The sequence below is a fragment of the Capronia epimyces genome (assembly GCF_000585565.1).
Source record: "Capronia epimyces CBS 606.96 chromosome Unknown aczIQ-supercont1.5, whole genome shotgun sequence".
Classification (NCBI taxonomy): domain Eukaryota; kingdom Fungi; phylum Ascomycota; class Eurotiomycetes; order Chaetothyriales; family Herpotrichiellaceae; genus Capronia; species Capronia epimyces.
The window spans coordinates 192,878-218,162 of record NW_006912908.1 but is presented as its reverse complement, the minus strand read 5'-3'; the positions used below and the strand labels follow the sequence as shown (position 1 = coordinate 218,162).

Sequence of the window (25,285 nt, the reverse complement as noted above, 5' to 3'; positions counted from 1 at the left end):
CATGTCACCATGACTTGCCATCAGCTCTGGCATTGGTGTTGGTGTTGGCAGCGTTCGAACGAAGAGACAACGTAGGTAGGGCGTGTCAAAGGTTGAAATGTTCCATGTTCCATGTTCCATGTTCGCTATCAAAGTGGTATGGTATGGGGAGGCCCAGACTATATATATACCTTAGGTGTGCATATACCGGCCTTCTGGTTAAAGGGTAAGGGCAAGGCTGGGAATGCCTAAATTTAGTGCCTAAGGTACAGTAAGTTTGACAAGGGGTAGGGGAAACTTTCAGATGGTACTTTGGTATAAAGGACAGAGTACGGAGTATACTATATACCATTTACCATATACCATATACCATATACATACCCCATACCACCGAGTATTCAGGTCAGGTCAGGTCAGGTCGGTCATGGAATAAGTAGCCGGGCGGATATTAGTATATACATATCCTAAGGTAGGGGGAATGGTGAATCTCCGAGTCACTTAGCCCGTACGTGATGCCAAAAGAATAAACATGCTTTGCTGAACACGCTTTGCGAAACACGCTTGCTAACCACGCTTTGCTAACCACGCTTTGCTAACCACGCTTTGCTAAACTCCTTTGCTAAACTCCTTTGCTAAACACGCTTGCTAAACTCCTTCGTACTTGGGTGGTCGTACTTCACTCCCGTCCCTCTGCTAAAGACAAAGGCTCCAAGTACAGCCGACCTGCCGATCAGTGGCTTTCCTCATCGACCACATCCTCACATACAACCTCCATTCCCTCCATCACTCCCTCCCTCGATCTAACAGTTTTCCGCCTCTCTATTGAGCTGAACACCTGCCGCTCAGCGCCTCTTTCAAGTTCTCCCGGCCTGTCTCAATAGCTTGACTCACCGCCGTGGCGGACTCTTGCGAACACAACGCCATCTGACATCACCCTTGGACTATCCCCCGACTCGTGCTCAGAATGCGGTGATTTTCGCATAGCGTTGTTCGCCGTCAATGAACATACGCCGTTCCAATTCCGCCATCAATCTGCATGATGCTCACTTGCGCTTCGGCAATCATTGGAAGACGCCTGTCCCAAGTGACGCAGACCCATCATCGCTACGGTTGGCGCCATCGGCGAGCCCGCGCATAATTTGCAACAGCTTCTAGTCATGCATGGTTCAATGCATGGAGAGCACGCTTGAAATCCGGCTTCGTGCCCGTGACGGGCGCATGCTCTTCCCGAGGCAGAATCGATCGCGGTCGGGATTGGGGGTTTCCTCAGCATGGCGGCCGGCTCGGCTGGACCGTTCTGCACACCAAAGAGGGCAACCTCGGGAAGGCCAACCGTCGAACTCGCAAGGCTCGCAAGGCTCGCAAGGCCGCTGCCAAAAAGGCGAAGGAAACCCCAGAGAACGAAGAACAAGTTCTGGAAGCAATGGAAGGTGATAACTCTCTTGAAGCCGCCGAATACCGCTGGAAATACGCCTTGTTGACGACTGCCGGTAGAGTTGGTGTGCAACCGGCACATTGAATACTGCCGTCGAATGCGGTCCTTTGTTAAGTAGGTGGCACCTATCCCCAGATATAGGAACAATTGCGTCTGGAAGGGTCAACTTACGATCAGCAATGTCAAGGAGTTCGTTCGCGGTCGTGGAGCTTCTTGCAGCACACTACTTGATGCGTACACACCTGGACGCTCTTTGGTCCTTGTTGCAATCACCTCATTCCATCTGAAAGTTCGGCCGCGCGAGGCTGCGAGAACCATGGCCGCTGACTTGACGCGCCAATTCAGTTGGCTGCGTCGGCGCATGCTGCGCTGGGCAACAAGATGAGCGATGTGCCCAAGTCGAGACAGTACAGAAAAAGCGCTGCGTCATCGGCCGTTCTCGGGCGGGTTGTCGTAAAGTGAGTCGAGCCGTCGACGAGGCACTCATGCTCGGCTGCGGGTGGGATGGACTGGCGCACATGTGGCTTCATACTCGCGATAACAACAGCTCTTCCTCTGTAGACCAGACGTCCAGTTCCCAGACAGTGACTGCGGCTCACGACGATCAAAACATGATCCGTTGAACAGGGGTAGTGTCGACAGCAATGGTGTCTGATCAGACGGCATATTTGAACTGTTGATACATCGTCACTTCTGCGCTGCTCCTCAGACCGCAACAAATATACACGTCCCGACAAGAACTTCCGCAAGCCAGCGGCGAGAATGCGAGAAGCCTACTTATTGCTTGCATGCTCTTGCTTTGCTTGGCCGGTTGTATCAAATCCAAAAGTCGAAGTCGCCCTTGTGTAGAACTTTGTCGAGCTGATTGCGCCAGCTTGTCTTGCATGTTCCGCGATCTTCCTTTTCACCGCCTCCAGCTGCGCCTGGCGCCGAAGCGCTTTGGTATCGGCAACCAAATCGGCCACCTCCTGGTCGTCTCGGTTGAGGTTTTCAAAAGGGTGAAGCAGTGAACTGAGCTGAATGCGTGAGACAAATCAGCTCAGCCTTCTTTCTTGATAGGAGCGTAGATGTCATCTCCGTGCCGTCGAGCACGCGCTACACGACGATGGCGTCAGAAACGACTCCGCCGGTGTTGAAGTACTTGAATACCATGCCAGTGTGCGTACTCCGCATCCAGTTCCCCGTCCAGCTGGTGCTTTTCGATAGATGCAAGCTCAAAGTCAGATGCGCATGCGCGAAAGCCCAGGAGGACAAGATCCGATGGCTCTGGATAGACTCGACTGCGACAAGAACGCTTTGATGTCATCCTTCGTGAGTTGCCGGAGGACGGCGGCAGTGAGGAGATTGAACCACCTCGCCGACGCCCGGCCGAACTCATTGAGCCGCAACCGCACATGAGGGATGCTTCATTGGTGGAGCGAGGAGCATCTTGTAGACTATGCCGTACAGTAAGTCAGCTTTATATCAAAGGGAACAGAGTGGCCGAGGTGTCGATATCAATCAATCAATTGGCTGACTGACTGACTGGATGCGCACTGCGGTCGAATGCTCATGTATGTACACTGCCTCCTGCTTGATCTTGATCTTGGACTGATGTTCAGACCTGGGTGGGAGTATGTTGCCACTCCAAGCCTTCCTGTCACGCCCATGACTTCCCCTCGTGGAGAACTACTAGTCATGTCCGTATCCGCACCCCTTCGAGCATCTGGTGACATGTCCACATCCTCTCCGATCTCCTCACGTCATATTGGCATACCCTCCGCTCTCTTGGTGTGATGTTCTCAAGCAACGTGGTCACTTCTGGTACGATTTTCCGTTCGGTGCGGTATAGCGAGCTCCTCCACTTCCACTGTTGTAGTAAGAGCTGCCATTGCCGTTGGAGTAGTAGTAAGAGCCATCTAATGTACCCGGTTATTGGCAGCCCAAGGACGACAGGGCGCACCTGCGGCAGGACTCACTCGAGTTGGAGTAGTGGTAGGCCGAGCCCGATGGCTGTGAGCGTGTATCGTAGCTATTGCCCTAATTGAAGAAAAGAGTACAGCCGTCAGCTCCGGATAGCTCTGCGCGTCCACCTAACAGCAGGTAGTATGTAGGAGAGATAGATGCCTGGCTGTTGACCCCACTGCCGGTGACGGTGTAGGGAGTGTAGGAGCTACCGGAGGAGCCGGAGCCGGAGCCGGAGCTAGAGGTATTCTTGCTAGACATTGTCGGTGACCGAGGTTCGTTCTGCACAAGTAATCTGCTGCGTAGAGCGCAAGACTTCCGTCGAAGGGATGAGGTAGAGTTGTACTCCGTACTGTGTCGGGCAGTGTGAGCTGGAAAGAGGGGAAGCTGAGGGGAAGCAGCTTTTACGGGAGAGTACTCACGCATAAAGGCTCTATGCGGTGAAGTATAGTGACAATATCTGTTCCTACCTCAGCCTCGTCAGCCTTACTGGGGCACCATCAGCATCAACCGGGTTCACTTCTACAAAGTTGATTCCACGAAGCTCTTCCTGTTCGCGGACCGCCTTATTCTCGCAACATAGCATCACTGCGAGCATAGCAAGTCACTGGTGACATTTCATCAAGGCCTGAAAGGTAGAACCCTTGTGTCATTGACTACAACATGCGGCAAGGTGCATCCGCCGGGCATCCCTCATTCGTAAGCGAGTCGAGCATCTCGTTTACGGCATATCCTCCCAGTATCACAATGAGAGCATCTGTTTCCTCGCTAGTATGTGACGGCGATTGCTATCATCCAATGATGCCCTCGGCAGTTTGTAAGTTTAATTGAAGCCACAAACGGAAGATAGCAGAGGTATTGTATTTATTCGCCATGACACATCGAATTCCCCCTGGCATTTCATTGTTGGGTCTAGCACTTAATAACTGTGCCTATACTATGATGAACTCTCATCTTGACGTCGAACCGAGACGAATACTGAACACTCGAAAATGCCGTAAGTTGAAATGATGTGAAATCGAGGATGTGCTCCCACTCTGGCCAAAGTTGACCAACCCTTCTTGATCTCTCAGTTCCTGCGAGAGTCGAAATCCCGGCTCCACTCATAACAAGCCAACGCAGACTCTACCGCCTTCGGAAATGACACTGGTCAAAGATGCAACTTCTGCGACCGAAGACCATGTCTCGCAACACCACACTGACGTTCCAAAGTACGGAGTCGCACTCGGACTGCCTCAATCAACGACAAATGCATGGTCTTCGCCCATAACGCCAAATGTCCTGCCAACCAAGCCATACGAAGTCTGGTTTTGTTGCCAGTGCGGGAACGGCCCTATGAGCACCAAACTCAATGATTTCTGCTCACTCTGCTATGTGAAACGTTGCAATGACTGCAAACTCAGAATCAGAAAATAGGAACAGGAAAAGAGCCGTCAGATACAATTTGCTATATCTTTACAACATAGACATAGTTCATGAGCCGCTTCGTGGGTGACAAGCTTCTGCAAGGAGCAATTTGAGGTACAACTGGATAACATTCAATAGAATGCATCAGTAGCCGTACAAATGAGTCCTTTCAGTTTTCAGACCACTTTTCCCCGCTCGATTGTGCTTCTCTGACTGCCACGCTCGACTGTCCTAGCAACTAATCAAGCTTTTCGGACCGATCACACAGGTCGAACAGTCAGGTAGCCCACCCTGTTCTGGGATGTGGTAGGGCTCAAGGAACAGGTCATAAGACAATCTGATGGAAGTAGCTCAGCACTGCGCCGCATCGGTGCTTCTGCGTCCCATTGACGTCAAGGCTAGGCTGTCGCAGGATTAGGGACATTGAATCTGAATTTGAGCAGGGGTCCAGGATTGACACAGACTATGCGGTGCAATAAGAATGGGTGCATTAAGGGAGAGGATCAACCTGAAGACAATATGACAGAAGAAAGAGCGACAAGTGTGACGAGGTCTAGTGATCAAGACCACTCAGCTGCATGCAACCGTCTCTTGCCGGACATGCAGCGAGCTGACAGACACCAACAGGGCCATTGTGCAAGAGCAGATGTTGGCAATGGCCGTTGTTAGGCATGACTTGCAGGCCAAACATTTGGTGCAGGCGGGTTGAGGTAGAAACTTCATCGCCGATGAAGACGGGCGTTATCAGCAACTGTACTCTCCGGAGGGAGCACCGAGATGCATAGCCGCATTAGCGCTCTCCAGATTGTTTGCCCAAACCCTCGCTCCTGATGACAGAAAAACTATCTAGCAGAGGAGTCCTGGCAAGTGTGGTGATGGTAGCTGGTCGGACTCACAACAAATGCGGGCAATTGTACAATCGCTCATTTTGCCTGTGTCACCTTGTTTCCTTTCCAGTTTTGATTGTCTTGTTTGCTTCTGCCGCCTAAATCGGAATGTGTGTTTGGGCTGATTGACTCACAGTCGAATCCGAGGGCCCTTGACATGGCTAGGTCCTATGAATCCCTTTTCTCTTTCGTTGTGAACTGTGTGCTAGACTAGCCTCTTAGACACCTCTTCGAGTCGCTTTGCCCTACCATAGGACTAAGCTCGTCTAGTTCGCATCGCTCGGCTCAACTCGCCGATCGTCTCGTGGGGCGACGGGGCCCTAAGGGCTCAGACGCGATGGGTGGCGACGGTAAGGTGGAGCGTGCGAGGGCAGCCGAAAGTATCGATAGTAGATAGCAGGATCGACGGCTAAGGGGCTCCTCTACGGAGTACCAGCATTGAATTTCGGGCGGAGAATGCGACATATGTATCCGTACAGGTAACACAGATGACAACAATTTGAAAGCGAAGGTGTTTAGAACAGAACCAGCCGAGGCAGATCCAAGTTCCAAATTCCCTCGATGTGCGTGCGCCAAGACAGAGACTCAGAGCAGCTACGTCCACGTGATCAAAGCTGGGGTCTACCTATAGTACGGAGTAGATGTCCGCAGCTTGGATAAGTCTTGTCTCTGTTCGCTGTCTCTCCTCTGTCATCCGTACCTTATGTGAGGCTGAATTTCTGCAGTGCAATTCACACCCTTTACTGATACAGCACAATCATCCTCAACCACTACGCCGAGAGGCCCTATGCAACCTCCAATGGACGAGGCCACTCATGGCCAATTCATACAGCCTCCAGAGTTGTCTCCGGTAATTCACCTGTCTCGTTGTGTCTTCTACGTCCAAGGATAACTGAGAAGTGGCTAGATCCTTGGTGACAACGAACAACTCCAGCCCACTCAAGACCAATTGAAGGCTGCAGTCCAAAAGAGCCGCGAGTACTGGCACCAGCTTGTGGCCGTGGCCCTCTCCCAACATGGGAGTGGTCTCTCCCCATCCTCCACCAACCCTCAAAACATGCTCAGCCGTGTCCCAGCAATGCATGAAAAGCTTGCACATAGTAGTGAAATCCGCTACAGTGCGTCCTCCAGCGATGTCCTGTGTACCGAAACATCCTCAACTTGGGCTGTCCTCGGCGAGAGTGGCTGTGGCATCACCGAAAAACGCCAGACAATCGCGGAACTGGTGCAAATTGGCACTAGCGGGTCGATACCATGCAGGTTTGAAGGTCCAAATAACCGATGGATTGGCACAACGGACGAGAACAGAGACGGTGATAATTATATTGGAGTGTTGGCCATGGGGTGGGCCTACATACTATCTGCCCGGCTAGTGGAGATGCAAGGGGAGGGCGCCAGAATGAGATACACAAGCGCGAGAACTCGAGATCGACACCGCGGACCTTGTGGTGGAGTTCTTGATATCGGTGTTGTGGACGAGAACACCCTTCGATGGTGGGAGGCTATTCTATCACGCGGCCAAGGTTGGGAAGCCCTCATCGCTCGCCGTCCTGGAGGAACATACCTTGCCCCATGGTCAATTTCCCGCACAGACACATACAAGATGGACCTCAAATTTACATACAAACATTGGACATCCCACCCGGAGACTACCTACGGGGCCCTCTCTTCTAGACAGGCTTTCGAGGTTCTGTCGTATTTCGCTCTCATCCACAACCTGGGTAGTCAGTTCCTCATCGCGCTTACTACGGCCCTTACCTTTCCGACACACAACTGCCACGGCTCGAGCATTCTATTACCAATCCCCCCAACCACATCTTCAGCCTCGGACTACGACCATGTCGACCCAATTACACCTGAGTGGAAGGCGGCATATGACAAACTTCCTTACTATATGAGCTTGAGTTGCAGCCCTGAAGTGGTCATGTCGAGCCTCTGCGGGATGTTCTGGGAGGATGGTGTACCGTGCAATATGGTCAGCCCTTGGCTACACCCTGTTTTGAATGAACTGCCAGCAGCCAGCTGGGTCGTCGACACTCCCGGTCTCTATCACGACATTCTTGCTGCTATTTGTCGCTTCCGCCGCCCATGTATCTCAGCACTTTGGCTTGGAGCAACTGCCAGTGGGCTAATACCAGTCGTCCTTCGTCGACTCAGAAAGGGCAATCCTCTACTCCATGTCAACGGCTATCCATGGACTGGTTGTCCTCAGTCATTCATGGACATTGCTGGTTCAGGATCATATATCTGTGAAGGGACGAATGACAAGATCCAAAGGGCCGACGTCTGGCGCCTACTTTACCTTCCCCCAGTCGTCGACGATGAGCTAAGTTACGAAGATTTTCCATACGCACCCTGGGCGCCTCCTGGCCACTCTACTTCGCAAAATTGTGTCTTGCGAGTTGCCTGTCATCTACACTGTAAGAGGCACCGCCTGGAATACCTACACTGGCAATGGACGCTTCGAAATGGTTCCGTCGTTAAAGACCAGGGCTTCAACACTCATCCTATCGAAGGCTTTTTAGAACATTGCACTCCAGGAATTCAGCAGAGGTTACCCATCGAGTTTCCGGAGAAACCACTTGATCAGGAAGCGTCGCGGAAAGCCTCGAAGGAAGTCTTTGAATGGGCTATCGTCAATGGCGAAGATATTCCCCCGGAGGAGGTATACAGCGATGACTGGATACATGGTGAGGCTTAGGATGACAGCGACGAACGAGGCATAGCAGACGAAGATGCGCACCAACAGCATCCCTTCTCTCTCTCCAAAGGAACGGCAGAGCGAATTAGGAGATAAGTCAGCACGGCTCAAGGGTCTCCTTTCTTTGTCCGAGGCCCAGGTTATTCTCTTCAAAGTCTGAACACCATCATGTCCTCATCTCACAGCTCCGGGCTGAAGTAACTTGGACCACACTCACAACACTGTCAGCAGTTTCCGTCTCCCTCCAGCTGGGAATACATTCTCTACGTCTTGTACATCAGAGTGGCTCAAATGTGAAGCCAAAGCTTACCTAATGCCTTTTCATTACCGGGCCGTTGGCGAAGCCCTTCTCTTCATGACTTATACTGCAAATCTACAACATCTGATTACAGCCTCAGAGTGGACGCCTACACACCTTCCCACTCCTCCCTTTTAAGCCCTTGAAAAACATGGAAACAGTGCATCATTCGTCGCAATGAGCAGTTTCTAGGGCTGGCAAGTGGTGCTTTGAAAGTCTCGCATTTTACGAAACTCCGCACATTTTTTCTGGACCGAAAATGACACGAGTGAGCGGCTGGTGGATATGCTGGGATGTCTAACCCGCAACCTTCTACACCAGTAATTTGGACGATCAATATCTGACAATCACTATCGACAAGACGCGATATGCCCCCTATTGTCCGCTCGGCACCATCTTCCTTCTCGGTTTGCGCCGTAAGATGGATGTCGAAATGTGTCTTGTCGAAATGCCCGCCTGTATGGGGATCCTCGATGGGAATGCTCGGGTTCACTGGACGCCTCCGCTTGACTGGGGTTATCTCGACAACGAGATTTTCGTGGTCAACAATACGCTTGGCTTTGACCTCGTCAACTTTAGCCGAAGCTTTCTCTCTGGGCCTTTTGACTCTGCCACCGGACCTCTCATTGCTCGGGACCACGCTTTCTACTCTTCCCTGGAAATTTGCCGAGAGGCCAACCTTCAAAATTATTTCGCCGGTTCAGACGAGCCACATGACTTGATACTATCAGGTATTGACAGCATGCAGTGCCGAGGGTCAATCCAAGACGAATCCACGAGGTGTTTACCCGTACGGCAACTCTTCGGGCTTGCAGTGTTTCATGAATTCATCCAGTGCCAGTCTACAGTGTTCTGGTATCAGCTCAAACCCACAACTCACGATACTTCTCATTCCGCGAACTGGCCTATGCAGTCTTATTTTTCGCTTACGGGCAGTTCTACATGGACCTACCTTCCAGGTCCGCCGGCGACCGTGATACTCACGAGGGAACCGGTTTCTTTCTAGACGTGGACCCAAACAACGATCCTCTCCTGTTGCCAAAGCTCTGGTCAGGATGCCGTGTGAAAGATGAGAACCGGGCTCATCGTCTGAAGGGATCATGCATTGGTTCCAGGGCGTGTTGATTAGCCAAGTGCCCGCTAATGCCCTGAAACTTGACATTGAATCCATCGTTGGCAAGACCATCTTGTTCGGTCGACAGTTGGGTAAGCCTGACTTCCAAATCGGGCTCTTTTCCATCTATTGGGCAGTTCTGCTCGAAGTCCACGACGCTCCTATTCCTAGGATTCGACGTTCCGACATCATGTCAATCTGCGATCCGTCTTCTGGCGAGATGAGATGTAAAAGCAACAAGACCAAGGAAGCCGACACCTGTACATGTTCTCGGACTGACCTCCTCTCGACAATTCACTCCGGATTTGTGGCCTTGCAGGATTTATTCGGCATTGCTTCACGCCGGGCGGTCTCCAGCCGTGGCCATGGGCGGCTCCCTGGCGAGGTTTATGCGGAGAATCTGCAGCACTGCGACCACGAGACCTACACCTCAAGCAAATGTGCTTCGAGGACATTGCAAGCCTTATACGATGCGCCTTTTCCTTTTCCAGCTTCCAGTGCACTGAACGTTGTTAAGCGAGTACCCAGCCATAAACAAGCCTCGAATCGAGAATCGGGGGATCCGGTGGGCCACATCGAACTGGCGGATCTTTGAACTTTCCATGTTTTGAAAATGGCCGCCCTCAACATTCTGCAATCTGATATCCAAGACGAGGGCAGGATAGTTGCAGAGGAAGACAAGACGAAGACCAAGATGCAGAGAAGCCTACAAAACAGTGCTGTCATTGGAGATCACTCTCGGGCCAGTGTTGTTACTCAAACCTGGTATCTTCCATCACTTCACCCGATCGTCAGACCTAGGTTGACGCCGAGTATGGCACAGTCCAAAAAGCCAGTCCTCTCCACATAACCCTTTGCAGACCCAAGACAACGTCTAGGCATGCCGAAGGATGGATTGGAGACATATACCGACACCGACATTGCCGAGGGTGAAGTTGGCATGAAGGGGCTTTCCTCCCGTGCCGACTATGTGCTGGATCTGGGTCTGGGCTGTGGATTCTTGTTGGAACGAAGGTGGAGGGGTAGTTGGGCAGGGTTGGGGGATGGTGTCACGGCCAGACCATGGATTATGTGGTTGAAGAGGCACGAGCGGCCAGGCAAGTTTTTGCTTCAGAGGTATCTGTCTGATGGAGCGTGACTCGGCGAACATGTCGCTCCTCTGAGAGACGAGACACGAGACACGAGAGACACGACCCGGCAGTAGCCAGTAACAGTACACAGTATACAGGTCAGCCACGCGAAGACCACGATTGATGATAGGATGGAGTTAGGGATGTTTTTGATAGTAATGCGAATGCGAATCCGACTTCATTTTCAAATCTTATTTTTGTTGCCTGCACTTCCTCTGGCTGCAATCTCCATCAGATCAAGTTCTGCAGATTATGAGGGTGAATCGAGGGAGGCCTCGGCCGTTGGTCATTTAGCATATATATCATATCTACCGTAGTACCTGACTTCAATGGCCATCAAAGGCTCACTAGACATGGAAATCCTTGCTCTGTGTAGACATCTGATGGGTGGTAGCAAAGCTTTACCACCTACTGAATACTGACTGTACTCCGTACTCCGGACCTAATCAATGCACAAGCCGAGGCCTACAGTAAGCCCCCCGAGCGGACTGTAAATACTGTATGACCATCGCCACCGCCGCCGCCGCCGCCGCCCTGCCACCGGGCATTAACCACTGAGCGTAGAAAGTGCTCCAGCATCCCGAAGCTCAGATAGCATTCACGGTCCCCCAGGCGCGTTCGGCCAACCATGCTATCGGAAAGAGTCGAGGAGAAATGCTGCGAGGAAGATAGGAAATCCAGTCCATCTCGTCCGCATCGTCAGGCGTCACAGATCGCGTCACTTTGGCGGCTTCCCACCAATCCGGGTACAGTCCACTCTCCTCCCAATCAACGATCCCACTCACGCGAGGCATCTCTTCGGGGTCAGTGTATACCGCCCGCACCATGATATTGCTTAGTCGAAGATCGCCATGGGTAAAGACAATGGACGACTCCTGTGATTTCCAGAGCTTCCGGAACAGACGAACATAAGGCTTCGATGCATAGTGCGGGTTGGAGAGCAGGAAATCGACAAACTGTGGACAGGAATATAACTGGGTCTTGGAACGGTGTGTATAACGCCTGGTGTGCCTGCAACCTTCTCCGGCCGTGCCTCCCAGCGGTAGAGGTAGAGTGATGGGCACCCGCATCTTGGTGAGAATGGTGTCTAACTGCCTTCTGATGAATATCTTTTTCTCATCGCTGAGGTAGTCCCAGACTCTGTCGAGACTAACTCCAGGAATGAATGACATGAATATGTAAGTATGGCGGGAATCTGAAATGACACCAAGAGGCCTCGGGGCTGGGACCTCGGGGTGGTTCTCTTGCAGAAATCGCATACTCGTGTACTCGGTGTAGTCTGACGTGGCTCGGATGACTTTGAGGACAATGCGGCGGTTACACTTGATCACAGCGTGATCAGGTGCAAACTCGGACTGCCACAGTACTTTCACTCGTTGGATGACCCTCTTGATTTTGCTTACAACCGCGTCTGCATCGTGACCTGCAAGTTCCAGTAACAGGAGCACACTTTGTGCCAGTGGAAAGGGAATGTCAACGGTACTATTGTCCTGTAGTTAGGTAGCATCATGGACAGCTTCTTGAGGACTTTGGCTCTCATCCTCATCTGTGGTTTCGGCCTCCACTCGCTCTCCATATACCTTCTGCTCATATATCTTCTGCTTTTGGAGACGTGAGGAATAGTCCATCGGGAACCAGGATTTAAGGTCGACGGTGGGATCCTCCGCAAACGCATTTTGCACTCTCTCTAGGACTCTGGCGTTGAAGAGGGCGGACGAGTCTCGGGGGCCCCTTGGGTGAGGCTGCTCTGGTGGGGGGTGATCCATACCGGCGAGAATGGCTTCGATTGGTCTTTCATGTAGGCTCTTTTGAGACTTCACAACGATGTATCCGTACACTGGGTGACCGTCAATTACGCGAGAACGTTGACAAAATCACGGACAATACTAACAGCCTTTTTGCCGAGAGCCAGGTCTGTCTCCGTCTCCGTCTTCAACCTCAGCCGACGAGCGTTCCGAGCGAGAGCGTTTGCCTCGAGTCATTTGTATGATGGGTCTTCCAGAAGTGGGACTCCTCAACTGAATCGGCGATCAGGTTCGCTGGGATGGGAATCTTCGTCTTGGTTGTAATATCGACTGCTTAATATCGACTGCCTGAATGCGTGAGAGCGGAGAGGGAGGGAGGGAGGGAATGAGGGAGGCAGAGAGTTAAAGAGAGAGATACTGCGTGACGTAAGATGCAGATTGGTTGGTTGGATGGTTGGAGTGTGAGCCTTAGGCTGAGGCATCCGCAGTCCAAGACCCCTGATCCTAAGGACCGCAGGACCACCGCACCCCAGGGCCAGAGGCGACATCCTAGTAAGATTGACCACCATCCAACCCTACGCCGGAGCTCGCCTTCAGACCTGAGACATGAGACCTCAAGGCGGCCACCTCAGACGGACACTGCGTCGCTTGAAAGCGTCCAAACTCCCAGATTCCCACGCATGGCGACTGGCGAGATCGAGATCTGATCCCAATCCCAATCCTGGCATCCCTGCTACTGCCACTACCACGACTGCTTTCGGCCTTGCACAGCGCGTTACCATTGCTGTCAGTTGGTTGCAAGACTGCCACTGGCGCTAGCTAGGACAGATGACAGGTACTAGAGGCCAGAGAACTGCAGACAGAGGTCACCGCATGTGAGGATCCTCCAATGATCTATACTCTTTCCTTCCTTGCATTCGAGTAGGTTTCTCCTGGACACCTTCAGCCGCGCCACCGACGTTGCTGGCTCCCTTGATTCATTCATTTCACACGGCTACCAACAGCATTCTCTTATCGCCCGTATTATCCTATATCCTCGAGGTCGATTCTTCAACTCGAACTCTGATGTGTTCTCCCTTTGCCATCCTCTGTACTCTTGGGGGCTTGACTGACCTGAACTGGTGCCCAGTACCGACCACTGACTGCCCTCCCGGTTCCTCATAGGAGCCTCGACAGCCGACATGGCCTGCGCGGTCAAGATCCCCGATCTTTTGAACCCATCTGATTCCGTGGATTCCCCTTCTCGCCGGAAGATGAGCGTGGACAGTCTCCTGAACCCATTGCCGAGTCTCGCGGAAAGCGAAATTCGGAGTGGACAACGAACAGATCTCCCAGAGACTTTTTCGCCTTCCGATCAAGCAGAGACAATGATGGCGAGACCACATCTCTGTCCGGATCAGGGACAAGCCATCACCGTCCTCGATACAGCCGGGACTGAATCGAGTGGATGTCCTCTGGCTCTCAAGGTGCTCACCCAACCATGGTCACCAACCGTCCATGCGACCCCGTCAATCAATCAACCAGACTCCCCACCAACCATCTCCCAGACATGCAATACGGAGGAGGCATTGCCTGTGTCTGTTGACAAGACTGATGGACCGGTCGATCGTCGATCATCGCCACATCGTCACGACCTACCCAAAGGCACGCCACCCAAAGGCACGCCACCCAAAGGCACGTCACCCAAAGGCACCACCGGAACTACCATCATCCAGACACCAGGTGGGATTGACCAGGGGCGAGAGATAGTGTTCCAGTTGGCTCTGTCCACCGAGCAAAGCCCTCCTCTCGTACCTGTGCCGAGCACCGTCACGACTAAGTCACAGGCCGGGGCGAAAAGACGCAATGCCGATGCAGCGGCGCGATATCGAGCCCGGAAGAAAATGAAAGACACGCCGGCGGAAGTTGCAGCAACGGCCCAAGCTGGCACTGGCAACAAGAATGACCTGTCACTGGAATGTTGAGGTATTGGCCTACTTCAGGGAAGTGTCGAATCAACTCAGGTATCGAAGGATCCGTGTGGGCCCAGTCTGAGGCCTGTAGAGCAATCAAAACGCAAATCTGTCCATTGCAGGGTTTTTTTTTGGTGACCGGGTGAGCTGGGCATTCCTAAATCGGCCCCCTTGCTAGAGACTTTCCTGGGTTCGTTGTCCTCCTTTCGGGCCCTTCCCCAGTTCCAGGTCTGACTGAAAAGTAACGGACCCACGTCTTCGACCATCCCTGTCTCCGGTAACACGAAACCGTCAGCTATACTCACCATTGGACCGTTATTAGTTGTAAGTCAAGTGGTTGAGTTCGTTGGTCCAGATCGGACATCCCTCCATTGTGGGGGAAATGTAATTTTCAAGTGGCCGAGGTGTGGAAGAGGCACTCTGTCGATGTAACTGATCCAGGACTGTGGTGTAGACAGACGTGGCTGCTGTCGGTCAGAAACCTGTGACCTCATTCGCATCTCGAGGCTCTGATGCTGACGCTGGCGCTGGCTCTGCCGGTGGTCTCCTAGTCGCTGTTCTTGACTCAGACGGGCTATGAATCCTTCTTTTGAACCCAAGTGAAGTGTGAGCGAGAAACTATCTACTGGTACCATCGAACACAACATGATTGTCGGGACGCTGGCTGTCCAGAGAGGCGGACTAGGACTGTAGTCTGTAGTTCCCGTTTCGAATAGGGCGGGGGGATGCGCTGCTCAGATCGCCGATCTCTCTAGCAGACACAGACAGCCTGTGGACATCCGGAGTCTATCTCGGATGTCTAGCTTGACCCCAAAGGCGCTCCAATTATAGGCTGATCGTCAAGCACAGAGGCTCGTACCTAGTGCGCAACTCACATCATCGATCCAGTCCTGGCATGATGCTTCCACCGACGGAATCGGGGTGGCGAAAACCAAGTGCGTCTGCACTGGTGAAAGAGGGAAGATGCGGCCCTGGAGCAGGTGCTGGACGACCTGGTATCCGTTAGCCTTGTGAGACCCATTTCATGTTCAGAGAGATTGAGTTGGAAGGCCTGAGCCTGAGGAGCTGCTTCGATATGTGTAGTTTCCCTTCGACCGTGCTACCTCGACAGATGTCGCGAGAGTGTCAAATCTGAATGCTTTTTGGAGAGTGGATTTACTGATACCCACCGGGTATTGTACTCCACGGCATCTCCATCATTGCACCCACGAGACACTTCGAGGACCCAACGATCCACCTGGTCCACGCGCTATCGCCCTTGTGGGAACTGGGGAAATCTGACCGCAGACCGCTTCCCACTATTTGTTTCTGTCTCCACCTGGAGATCCGATCTTGACTGATGTCAGTCATTGCGTTCTAGCAAGACTGGGTACTCGTAGTGAAAGAATATTCAATCCCTTCTCGGGGTTGATATCTCGGTATCAGCACCCCATACAATCTTCTCTTTCCCCGGTTCTGCTTGTCGTGATCTCCGGTCTTGTCCAAAACGCACTGGATAATTGTTGAAATTCCGGTGGACCCTGGAGCGTGACAGGATATCAACTGCAGGGCCCAATTCAACCCAAGCGTTATTGGATGTTTGCTGAGTCCCCATCTGCCTTCCGTGACATTGTCAAGCTCTTCATCATGCCTCTGATTTCGTCCAATCCTTCTTGAAGACTCGGCTGAATGCACAGAAGAACGATCGACGGCTTCGATGATGAGGGAACGAAGTATAAGAGGTTGGCGAATGGTCAATATGAGGAGACTGGCTCAATTCGAGGGTGGGAAGCTTTAGCATCGCTTCCAGGAGGTTGTTCAATTGGCGATATTTTGCAGAGGCAGCCTCCTCGGCCATTGCGGATGGCATTGTAGAACGATGTAGGGGAGCAAGCATTATGCCGGTGGAGAAGAGAGGATTGTATCAAGGCATGGTTCGGGTGAATGGTTCCGCAATATCAAACCTTTTTTTTTCTGGCGACTCGTTGGGACTGCGCCGAGTTTCTGTTCCAAGGCATCGACGCTCCGGGTTTGGAGGGTTCGTCGTATTACGACTCTGGATACGTGCAGCCGACAAAGTCATGGCTAGATGCCCATACCTAACAAGTCATCAGGCGAAAGTCCTAATGATATCAAAGTCATTTGCGTTCCGCAGCAGCCCGGAGATGTATCCGTGATAGTTAGTGATACGCCATAGTCGTCCTAGCACCGTTCGCCATACTTTCCAGAAATGATCATGAGATCATTGAAGTTCTTCCCCAACTTGAACGCATTCGAGAATCGAGCAAGCAAGCCTTCGTGGCCGAACATTCGATCAACGATGCATTCGCCATGCCTGCAACCCTTCCCTACTGCAGGGGGAATTCACGTACCAGGAAGCCTCACAAAGAGGGACGAACACCCTCCTTCATCTGCCGTACCCGCAGGCGCAGTGCCAGTTCTACAACCACATCTACAAACGCCAACTCCTGGTTGAAAGGCGAGTTGCACATCACCTTGGGCTACCCTCCTCTTCACCATGCCATTTATCACATGTAGAAGATCAGATATATGGCAGCTTCAATCTATGTGTCCTGCTGACCATTGCAAACTCGAAACGCGTCCATTCGATTTCCGCTCCCTTGCCGTGTGAATGATCAAAACGACCCCAGAAATGGTGATGAGAAGCTCCGGTGCTAGGCTACAACCTATACGTGGATTTCGGAGACTTGCCCTGGTGTGTCGGTTCCTCATCCCTATGGCTTTGCACTCTCAGGTGGTCAATATATACATTTTCCCATAACTTGAAGCGACGACAAGAACTCGTTACTAATGCCCCCGTCATAGTTTACCGCTGTCGAGCATCGGCCTCCTCTCCTCGCTTTGTTCCACTACCTCCGCAGCCAGCTCTTCTTTTAGCTCCATCGTCATGCTCCCTCCAACATGACCCCGAATCAAACCAACCTTTCAAATGAACTAGGCGGTTATCTAAAATATATTGACAAGACACAAGGAGAGATCCTTTCAAGATTCTGGGATACTGGTCACACAAACAAGCAACTGAGAAAGAATCTATATCGCAGTTTGTCCCAAGTTATATCAAGAATTGGTCGGGTCATTTCCCTCGAATCAGGTCATTCACTCATCATCGAAGACCAGGGGTTTCTACATTTACGAAACAGACCTCTTACATTGGAGATCCAGGATTTAGAGAAAGATACAATTCCTCTTCATATCCCTCCTAGCCTTGGGCGGTGGCTGAATTGGCTTCGTTGACTTGTAGGTCAAGCGCAGGCAGCCGGCTACAGGCGACAGGCGACAGTCGTGGTTGCGAGACAGGCCAATCGAGATCAGACCATCATCAAGTGCTGAACGATACAGTTGTCTTCCGACATTCGAGCCAGATTTCAGCACTCGGTCAAAAGGTAGGAGCAAGGATCGTGGCGCAGGAGACTGACCCCATGGCTTCAGCAGGCGGCGGAGGCGGCGGAGGCGGTGGAGAAGGAGGATCCTTGTGTGCTAGAGGAAGGTGATATTGAAAAGATTAATCCGAAACTACGACAATTCGAACTACATACAGGCCAAATTCACAACACACCACGGGAGAATGCGGCGGGCACCAAGGGCCAGCGCTCACAAAACACATAGTAGTACTCCGTAGTATTACCTGGTAAGATACCAGCTTTAGTATAGCATTGAAGAATGATTCGCTCCAAGCTCCAGTCGTTGTAAAGAACAAGCTGGCTTTCACACCACAAAAGAACTGTCTGCGATCCTGGCCCAGTATACATCCTGCCATGTGTTTCGGGGGTCGTCGTGGGTATCCATAAGTAACGACCTGGACGTCGATACTTCTTGGAGGCAAAGATATCGTAGCGGAGGGACACATCGTGATGGAAGCAAGATGGGGAAGAACGTGCAAATGGCACGCTGGCCTTGATCTCGCCCAGTTCATGTGGCTCATCCGTTGGTTACTCCCCCTGACCCTCCCGCCTGCCTGTAGCGCCTCACACACTGGCTCACACACTGGCAAGTCTTTCATTCTAGGAGATCTGATTGTGCGGTACGTTGTACCATGTATGGTTTCACCCGAAGCCGGTCCATGCATGTGGAACTGGTCCCCGTCTTGAGTGTTCTCCGCTCAGTCTTCTCGGTAAGAGATCTTACGCATCTCACCCAGCCTAGCCTGCGCAGCATCGAGAGCATTTCTCAACTGAAGGATTTCAACCTGCGGGAGTAGAAGTTAGCGCAGCCCATGCCAACACCCGACCAACCCAAAGCCAGCTAAGACATACCTGTTGCTCCATCTCCCGCACCTTGAATTCATGACCACTGAGACTGCCGTAGTCTACATTCTCACCCTCATCTCGCTGCTTCTGCTTGATAATATCCTGAACTTGCCGGACCAATGCTCGACAAGCCGAACCGACCGCACGGGATGCCTGTTCGAGGCGGTCTTGGGTCTTGGACATGAAACTGGCCTTGACTCGGCTAGCGGCAACCAACTGTGCCGTGCTCGCGGCAACATCGTTGGAAGCCACAATCAGCTGTTCGGGACTGTTTCGACCGCTGATCACACCATCCGCGGTTTCAATCAGTGTGTTTGTCGACGAAGCCACCGCTTTGGCCGCCGAGATCAGTCCTTCGGTCCAGCGGTTGTTCTTCTTGTAGAAGGCTGTGCGGGACGAAGATCCCCGGCCTTCACGCACGATTTCTTTCTGAGAATCTGTGGCAGCCTTGATCAGTTGTGCAATGGCATTGGTCACGGCAACGGCGGCCTCGAGAATGGAATCGTGGATCTTCAGTTCGTAGGTGGAATATCCTTCTCGGGGCTTGTTCTTCAATTTGGCCAACCGCTGAGCGGCGGCGTCGATGGCGTTGGCCGCCTTGGTCAATTCGGAGTCCACCAAATCACCCAAGTCTCCGGTGGTGCTGAGCTTACTGCCCTTTGGTGCAAAAGCATCGGCCAATTTGGAGAGTTTCTGGAGTTTCATCAGGACATCATGATTGTTGTTGATCACGACATCGCTCTTTTGCATGGGCTCCAGTCCTTCGAGCCGGAAGGATTGGAGGTTCCGGAAAAAGGTAATGGTTGCCAGAGCGGATTGTCGAGCGGCGTCAATCAACTGGTCGCCCTTCTTTTCCTCTGTTGCAAACCGAGTTAGACCCTTGGTGTTGGAGAGAACATCAGCAATGGACGCTGCGAAGACCGAGACGGTCTTGATGATATCAGCATGATCGCTGTTTGGCCCCTCGGCCACGAAGTTGTTGAATGCTGTTGAAAACTCGGTCGCGCTGGCAGATGCCTTTTCAATCTGTGACAACACGTAGGGAGCGGTGGCATTCTGATTACCAGCCTGCATGGGAGAGTCGAGTTCGTACATAGCGTCATCCACTCTCTGTACACCACTCTGCAGAACTGAGTCAATGATATCGTTGATCTTGTTCACGTTGGCCTTGAGCACTTCGTCAATGGCACCGTCGAGTGCACCGTCGGTTTCATTGCTGCCTAGCTTGAGTTCTTCCAATTCTTCCAAGGCTTGTTCCATTCCAGACTTGTAGATCTCGATCTCCTCATCTTTTTCACGGAGCGCCTGTTCATGGTCTTCATCGCGGTCGCCATGCTTGGATCGAATCTCCTCGAGCTGTCTCGTCTTATTTCGCAAAGCTTCCTCGAGGTCGGCCATCTCACGATTGTATTTGGCGAGCATCGAAGACAATTCAGACCCCTTGGCTTTCTCCGCCTCTTCGGCACGGTCAATCGCGAACCTCAGCTCGCGTTTCAGCTTCTCGAGTTCTTCACGATGTCCGCCCTGAACACGATCTTTCTCATGCAGAGCTCGGTCACGTTCGCGGATCATGTCGGCCAACTCGAGGTTTTTGGTTTTCATCTCGCGTTCCAGTCGTTCCCGGCGGTCAATGGCTTCTTGGGCCGATGCGGCTTTCAATTTCAGCGACTTTGTGGTTTGGAGCAGGTCCAAATGTTCCTGCCGCAGTTGAGAATACAGCTTTGCGAGCGCCTCATATTTGTGTCGCCATGTGTTGACTTGTTCTTGTAGCGCGGAGATTTGGTCATCTTTCGACTGCGACTGCATTTGGAAATTGTTGTTGAGTTGCTGCAGCTGCTCTTCGAGCGCCTTCATTCTCTGGTCGTATTGCTGAAGCATCAATTGATCTCTTTCGTACTGCGCCCTCGCCGCGAGGTTCTCTCGCTCTAGTTCGGCCATTCGGCCTTGAGTCTGAGCCTGCATTTGATCGCGCATGAGTTGTTCTTGAGCCAAACGTTGCTGCTCTAGTTGCAGTCTTTGTTGATCCTCAAACGCCCGTTGAGCATCTTGTTGCAACCTCATCTGTTCCCGTTGTTGATCCTCCCACTCCTGTTGCAATCGACGTTGCTCGGCCTCATAAGCCTCCTGTTGTCTTTGCGCTTCTCTTGACCAGAAATCTTCCATGTCTTTCGGGTCTGGGATACCATTCTTGGAGACGGGGGTCGGAGCTTTCTCGATCTCTTTGGTCGGTCGTTTAGGCAGAGCCGGGCGCTCCTCTTCCTCGGCCAGCAGATTCGGCGGATCCTGCGGCAGTTTGGGGACGGTGATCAAAGAGGTGAGATAGCGCAGATTCGAACACTCGTAGTAGAACTTGATTAGCCGATAATGTTGACCGTCGTATCGCGTGCGCAAGGGCTCCAGAGCTTCGTCGTCACCGGTTGTTGTGTGCATTGCTCGCAGCATGCTGGTGATGAACTTGTAGATTCCATAACTCTCCTGCACCAAGGGCACCAGGGCAGCGATTCGACATTCGTTATTTGCCCCGCCGCGGAAATGCGAAAAGATAAGCTTTTGAAAGGTGTCGATTTGGTCCTGTAAGGTCATCAAATCCGAGATGGTTTCGTAGCCCTCATTGGGGTCGTTGATGGATTTCAAACTGATGTACTCTTCATATTCAAACAGGCCGTTGAATTCTGGATGCTGCCGGTGGAAGGATAGTTTGGCCAGGAGGAAGAAAACGTATTCTCGAATGAGCGGGCCGTATCCCTTCAGGCCTTCACCCGTAACGCCTCTGGCCAGACTCTCAATCCAATTGACATTTTGTTGCGCCTCTTTGACCGTGACCGGATGGCCTTCCTGCAGCACCTTATGGATGGTGATCAGGGCCTTGAAGGTCTGTACCTCGTCGGCCATGACCGGCTGCACCTTCATCCCGGACCAGAAGGATAGGGAGGACTTGTGGTCCCACGTGTAGACGATACAGCTTCGTACATGTTTGCGCTTGGGGGCGGTCTCTTCGATGCTGGTGGCTTTGCGGATGTTGACGGCGAGCTCGGTTTCGGACTTGGTCATGTCGATGTTGCGGCCGGTGCCGCTGACATGGCCTTGATAAGACATGTTGGGATGGGGGAGGTGGTCGTCGACAGCTTGCGTCCTGCCGAAGCCGTCATAAAGCGCCCCTGTTTTGACCGACTTCCTCCTTCTCTCCGCGACGTGGTAGGGAGCTGCGACGAAGAAGGCCAGCGTGACGGAGTGGAAGTGACTGGCTAATAAGACGTCAAGCGGTGGATTCGATCACTGACATAATCCTAGGCAGACGAATTTCCCAGACCCACGGACTCTCACAAGCTCGTTCGTGTGAGACTGCGCCTTTGAGCCGCGTTGCACACGGCCGATGATCGCAGCCTGTCACGTGTGAAGGCCAGACCAGAGCACGGTGGAGCATAGAGAAAGCTTGCCCACTACGGAGGAACATAAGGCCATTACCACATGATCCTCGAGCTTTATCTCATCTCCTTCTACTTTCCATCATTCTCTCCCTTTTGTTTGTCTCCAAGCCACGCAGCGGGACCTATGCCAGGTAGTGCGGCAATCATCCTGGGCCAAATCTACTCTCCCTTGAGGCGGCTGTGCCTCCACACGTTTCTATTGGCAGGTTTCTAAATGGTACGGACGGTACATATGTGAAAGGCCTGTGGAATTCCCCCCGCTTCATTGATGTCAATTGTGACCACGTGGGCGTTAACATAGCCGATCTCCGCACTGTGACCTGAATAAGCTCACTTTGTGAGTAGCTTGTTTGCTCAAAGAATCTTGGTGTCGATGTCGATATCGATGTCGGCGGACGAAAAGGCAGGCACTGCCGACGTCTGTAGGATCCAATCATATTCGACTCGATACTCACGTGTCTTGCAAGGCCACCAACTTTCGTATAGCCGGGTGCGCTACGAGAGCTTCTTCTTGCAAGCATAGTGGTGTATGCGCGTAGGATCCACGCTTGCTATGAACTATTGATCTTGAAGTTTTACTTCTACGGCAAGGCAAGCTTTTAAAAGAGCTGCTCCCATCCCCCAGGAACGAAAGGTTTGTGTTCTTCGTGCTTGTGTCTCTTTTCTCGGCTGCTCTCTCAAAGTCTGCTATTGTCCGTGCAACCAGAAACGATGGCCCTTCTCAGTGTTCTTGCCGCAGTGCTCCTTACCTCGGGGGTCTTTGCCGCATCGCGACCTTATAATGGCTACCTTGAGAAACAATTTCCTCAAACCTTTTACGATTCATACAACGTTCTCAAGCATACCGGTGGCATTGGACCTTACTCGGACCGTGTGGGCTATGGGATTGACCCCAACCCGCCTGCGGGATGTGCTGTCGACCAGGTCATCATGCTGATGCGCCACGGCGAGCGGTATCCCGATGCCACTACAGCCGCCGGCATTAAGGCTGCCCTGGGCAAAGTGTATGGGGCCGGGATCTCTAGCTGGCAGGGTGACCTCGCTTTCCTGGACGACTGGACCTCTTACCTCGCCGACCCCGGCCTTCTAGAGCAGGAGACGTTTTCCGGCCCGTACTCAGGCTTATTGCATGCATTTAGGCGCGGCTCCGAGTATCGTGCTCGATACGGGCATTTGTGGAACGGCGAATCCATTGTTCCTATCTTCGCTGGTGGATACGAACGAGTCGTTGAGACAGCCAGGTATTTCGGTCAAGGCTTCTTCGGTTACAACTATTCAACGAACGCCGCCCTCAACATCATTTCCGAAAACTATACCCAGGGCGCGGACAGCTTGACCCCTACCTGTCTTCCCGACACAGGGTTACTTGCGTGTTTCTATACGACGCGAACCTTTCCTCAATTCGAGGTTGCTGCGCAGAGATTCAATTCTCAGAACCCAGGCCTCAATCTAAACTCGAGCGATATCGTGTCTCTCATGAGTGGGTTGCCCACCACCCATTCAAGGTGTGATTGCTGATGATGTTACTATAACAGGTACCGCCACCTTTGAGCTCCAGGCCAGACCTCACTCGCCGTGGATCAACGCCTTTACGCTGGATGAATGGGTTGCATTTGGCTATGTCCAGAGTCTCTCCTACTACTATTGCTCAGGGTGTGTACAGTGCAAGTTAACCGTACTTGTGGACTGCTTGAACTGACAGGGACGTCCTAGCCCCGGCGACCACTACCAGGTGGCCGTCGGTCAAGTCTTCGCCAACGCATCGCTTGCACTCTTTGAAGCCGGACCGGAGCATCTGAGCATGTCGTGGAACTTGTATGTGTTCAACGCCCTTGAGCTTCATCCATCTGGTGTTAGCTTCTGTCATACTGATTTGTTGTTGTTTTTTGCAACCAGCGCCCACGACGCCTACATTACACCGGTCCTGGCGGCTCTTGGCCTAGATGTCCCATCCTCCCCGTTGCCGAACAACACGATCCCGTTCCCCAATCCCTACAACGCCGCCGATATGGTGCCTATGGGCGGTCATCTTGTGCTTGAGCGACTGACCTGCAATGCTACCGCCATGAGCAGTGCCGGCACTTTCGTCCGTGCCGTCATCAACGAGGCCGTGGTACCCTGGCCCAAATGCCAAAGCGGGCCAGGCTTTTCATGCCCGTTCAGCAATTTCACCGCCATCGTCAATGCCGCTCCCAGTTTTGTTGAGACCTGTGAAGTGGCCAAGCGAGGGTTTCCCCAGTACTTGGATTTCTGGTGGAACTACAACACCACGACCAAGTTGAACTTCCAGAACGGGCCGATCTCGTATCAAGAGAAGTACACGCTGGTCTAAGTAGGGTGAGCCAGGAGCCAAAGGAATCTACGGGTACAAGAGACTAGACTTGTCCGCCATCTTCGGTGAAGACCGAGTAAGTTACTTTCTGGAGGGGAAAATTCCCGAAGCGACCGAGTGTACATAGGAGCTTAGAAAGAAAGATGTAGTCCGGTAGAGCAAGAAATCTTCATATTTGCTGTCAAAGTGGTTGCAGAACAACCCGCGGTGCATGCTGGCATTGTCAAGCTTTGGGCACTAACTTAGGCATTCGCAGCCTTGCCCTTTAGCCAGAAGGCTGGTATAGGCACGCGTATATACTGTAAGTCTAGGCTTAGGCTCTCGCCATACCCCTTTAATGGAGACCATGGAAAATTTGAACTTTAAAAGGCATGTATGTACCCTAATTACAGATGGTCCGAGGGGATTTTCAATCCACCTCAAACCAAAAGATATAGGCGTTTCCTCCTCACATAGATAACTCTCCAGAAGGAGGGCCATACAGAAGTGGAGAATGAGGAGGGCTCGGAAGAAGACCACGGTACTGAGCCAGTAAAGAGGATATATCCTCCTTGACATATCGTCCTTCAGCTCTTTCACTGAGAGAACAGTAAGCGAGTTTTCTGTAGAAGCCAAGTATACTTGCAAATCGTAACGTTGAGTATTTCCGCCCAAGCTTCTAATATCAACGATGCTTGTTCCATCTC

The 25,285-nt window shown here is 52.2% G+C and overlaps 8 protein-coding genes across 8 annotated transcripts; 6 read left to right on the top strand and 2 right to left on the bottom strand.

Annotated features, from left to right (window-relative positions):
- Positions 1–6,451: 6,451 nt before the first annotated feature.
- Positions 6,452–8,353, top strand: A1O3_06064 (uncharacterized protein; the record flags this gene model as incomplete). The annotated part of the gene is made up of 2 exons (XM_007736184.1): positions 6,452–6,502; positions 6,560–8,353. The coding sequence occupies 2 exons, from the start codon at positions 6,452–6,454 to the stop codon at positions 8,351–8,353; spliced, it is 1,845 nt and encodes a 614-aa protein (XP_007734374.1).
- Positions 8,354–9,751: 1,398 nt separating this feature from the next.
- On the top strand, positions 9,752–10,360 carry A1O3_06063 (uncharacterized protein; the record flags this gene model as incomplete). Its single annotated transcript, XM_007736183.1, has 1 exon — positions 9,752–10,360. One exon carries the CDS (start codon positions 9,752–9,754, stop codon positions 10,358–10,360), a length of 609 nt encoding a protein of 202 aa, XP_007734373.1.
- A 1,122-nt stretch (positions 10,361–11,482) lies between these two features.
- Positions 11,483–12,661, bottom strand: A1O3_06062 (uncharacterized protein; the record flags this gene model as incomplete). Its single annotated transcript, XM_007736182.1, has 2 exons — positions 11,483–12,385; positions 12,476–12,661. The coding sequence occupies 2 exons, from the start codon at positions 12,659–12,661 to the stop codon at positions 11,483–11,485; spliced, it is 1,089 nt and encodes a 362-aa protein (XP_007734372.1).
- A 1,160-nt stretch (positions 12,662–13,821) lies between these two features.
- On the top strand, positions 13,822–14,604 carry A1O3_06061 (uncharacterized protein; the record flags this gene model as incomplete). The annotated part of the gene is made up of 1 exon (XM_007736181.1): positions 13,822–14,604. The coding sequence occupies one exon, from the start codon at positions 13,822–13,824 to the stop codon at positions 14,602–14,604; it is 783 nt and encodes a 260-aa protein (XP_007734371.1).
- Positions 14,605–16,907: 2,303 nt separating this feature from the next.
- On the top strand, positions 16,908–17,346 carry A1O3_06060 (uncharacterized protein; the record flags this gene model as incomplete). Its single annotated transcript, XM_007736180.1, has 1 exon — positions 16,908–17,346. A coding segment is annotated over one exon (300 nt), but the record flags the coding sequence as incomplete, so codon positions are not given.
- A 186-nt stretch (positions 17,347–17,532) lies between these two features.
- Positions 17,533–17,799, top strand: A1O3_06059 (uncharacterized protein; the record flags this gene model as incomplete). The annotated part of the gene is made up of 1 exon (XM_007736179.1): positions 17,533–17,799. A coding segment is annotated over one exon (267 nt), but the record flags the coding sequence as incomplete, so codon positions are not given.
- An 892-nt stretch (positions 17,800–18,691) lies between these two features.
- A1O3_06058 (uncharacterized protein) lies at positions 18,692–21,935 on the bottom strand (the record flags this gene model as incomplete). Its single annotated transcript, XM_007736178.1, has 2 exons — positions 18,692–18,778; positions 18,846–21,935. 2 exons carry the CDS (start codon positions 21,933–21,935, stop codon positions 18,692–18,694), a joined length of 3,177 nt encoding a protein of 1,058 aa, XP_007734368.1.
- A 1,043-nt stretch (positions 21,936–22,978) lies between these two features.
- A1O3_06057 (uncharacterized protein) lies at positions 22,979–24,599 on the top strand (the record flags this gene model as incomplete). The annotated part of the gene is made up of 4 exons (XM_007736177.1): positions 22,979–23,747; positions 23,803–23,920; positions 23,981–24,082; positions 24,164–24,599. 4 exons carry the CDS (start codon positions 22,979–22,981, stop codon positions 24,597–24,599), a joined length of 1,425 nt encoding a protein of 474 aa, XP_007734367.1.
- Between the last annotated feature and the right edge of the window lie 686 nt (positions 24,600–25,285).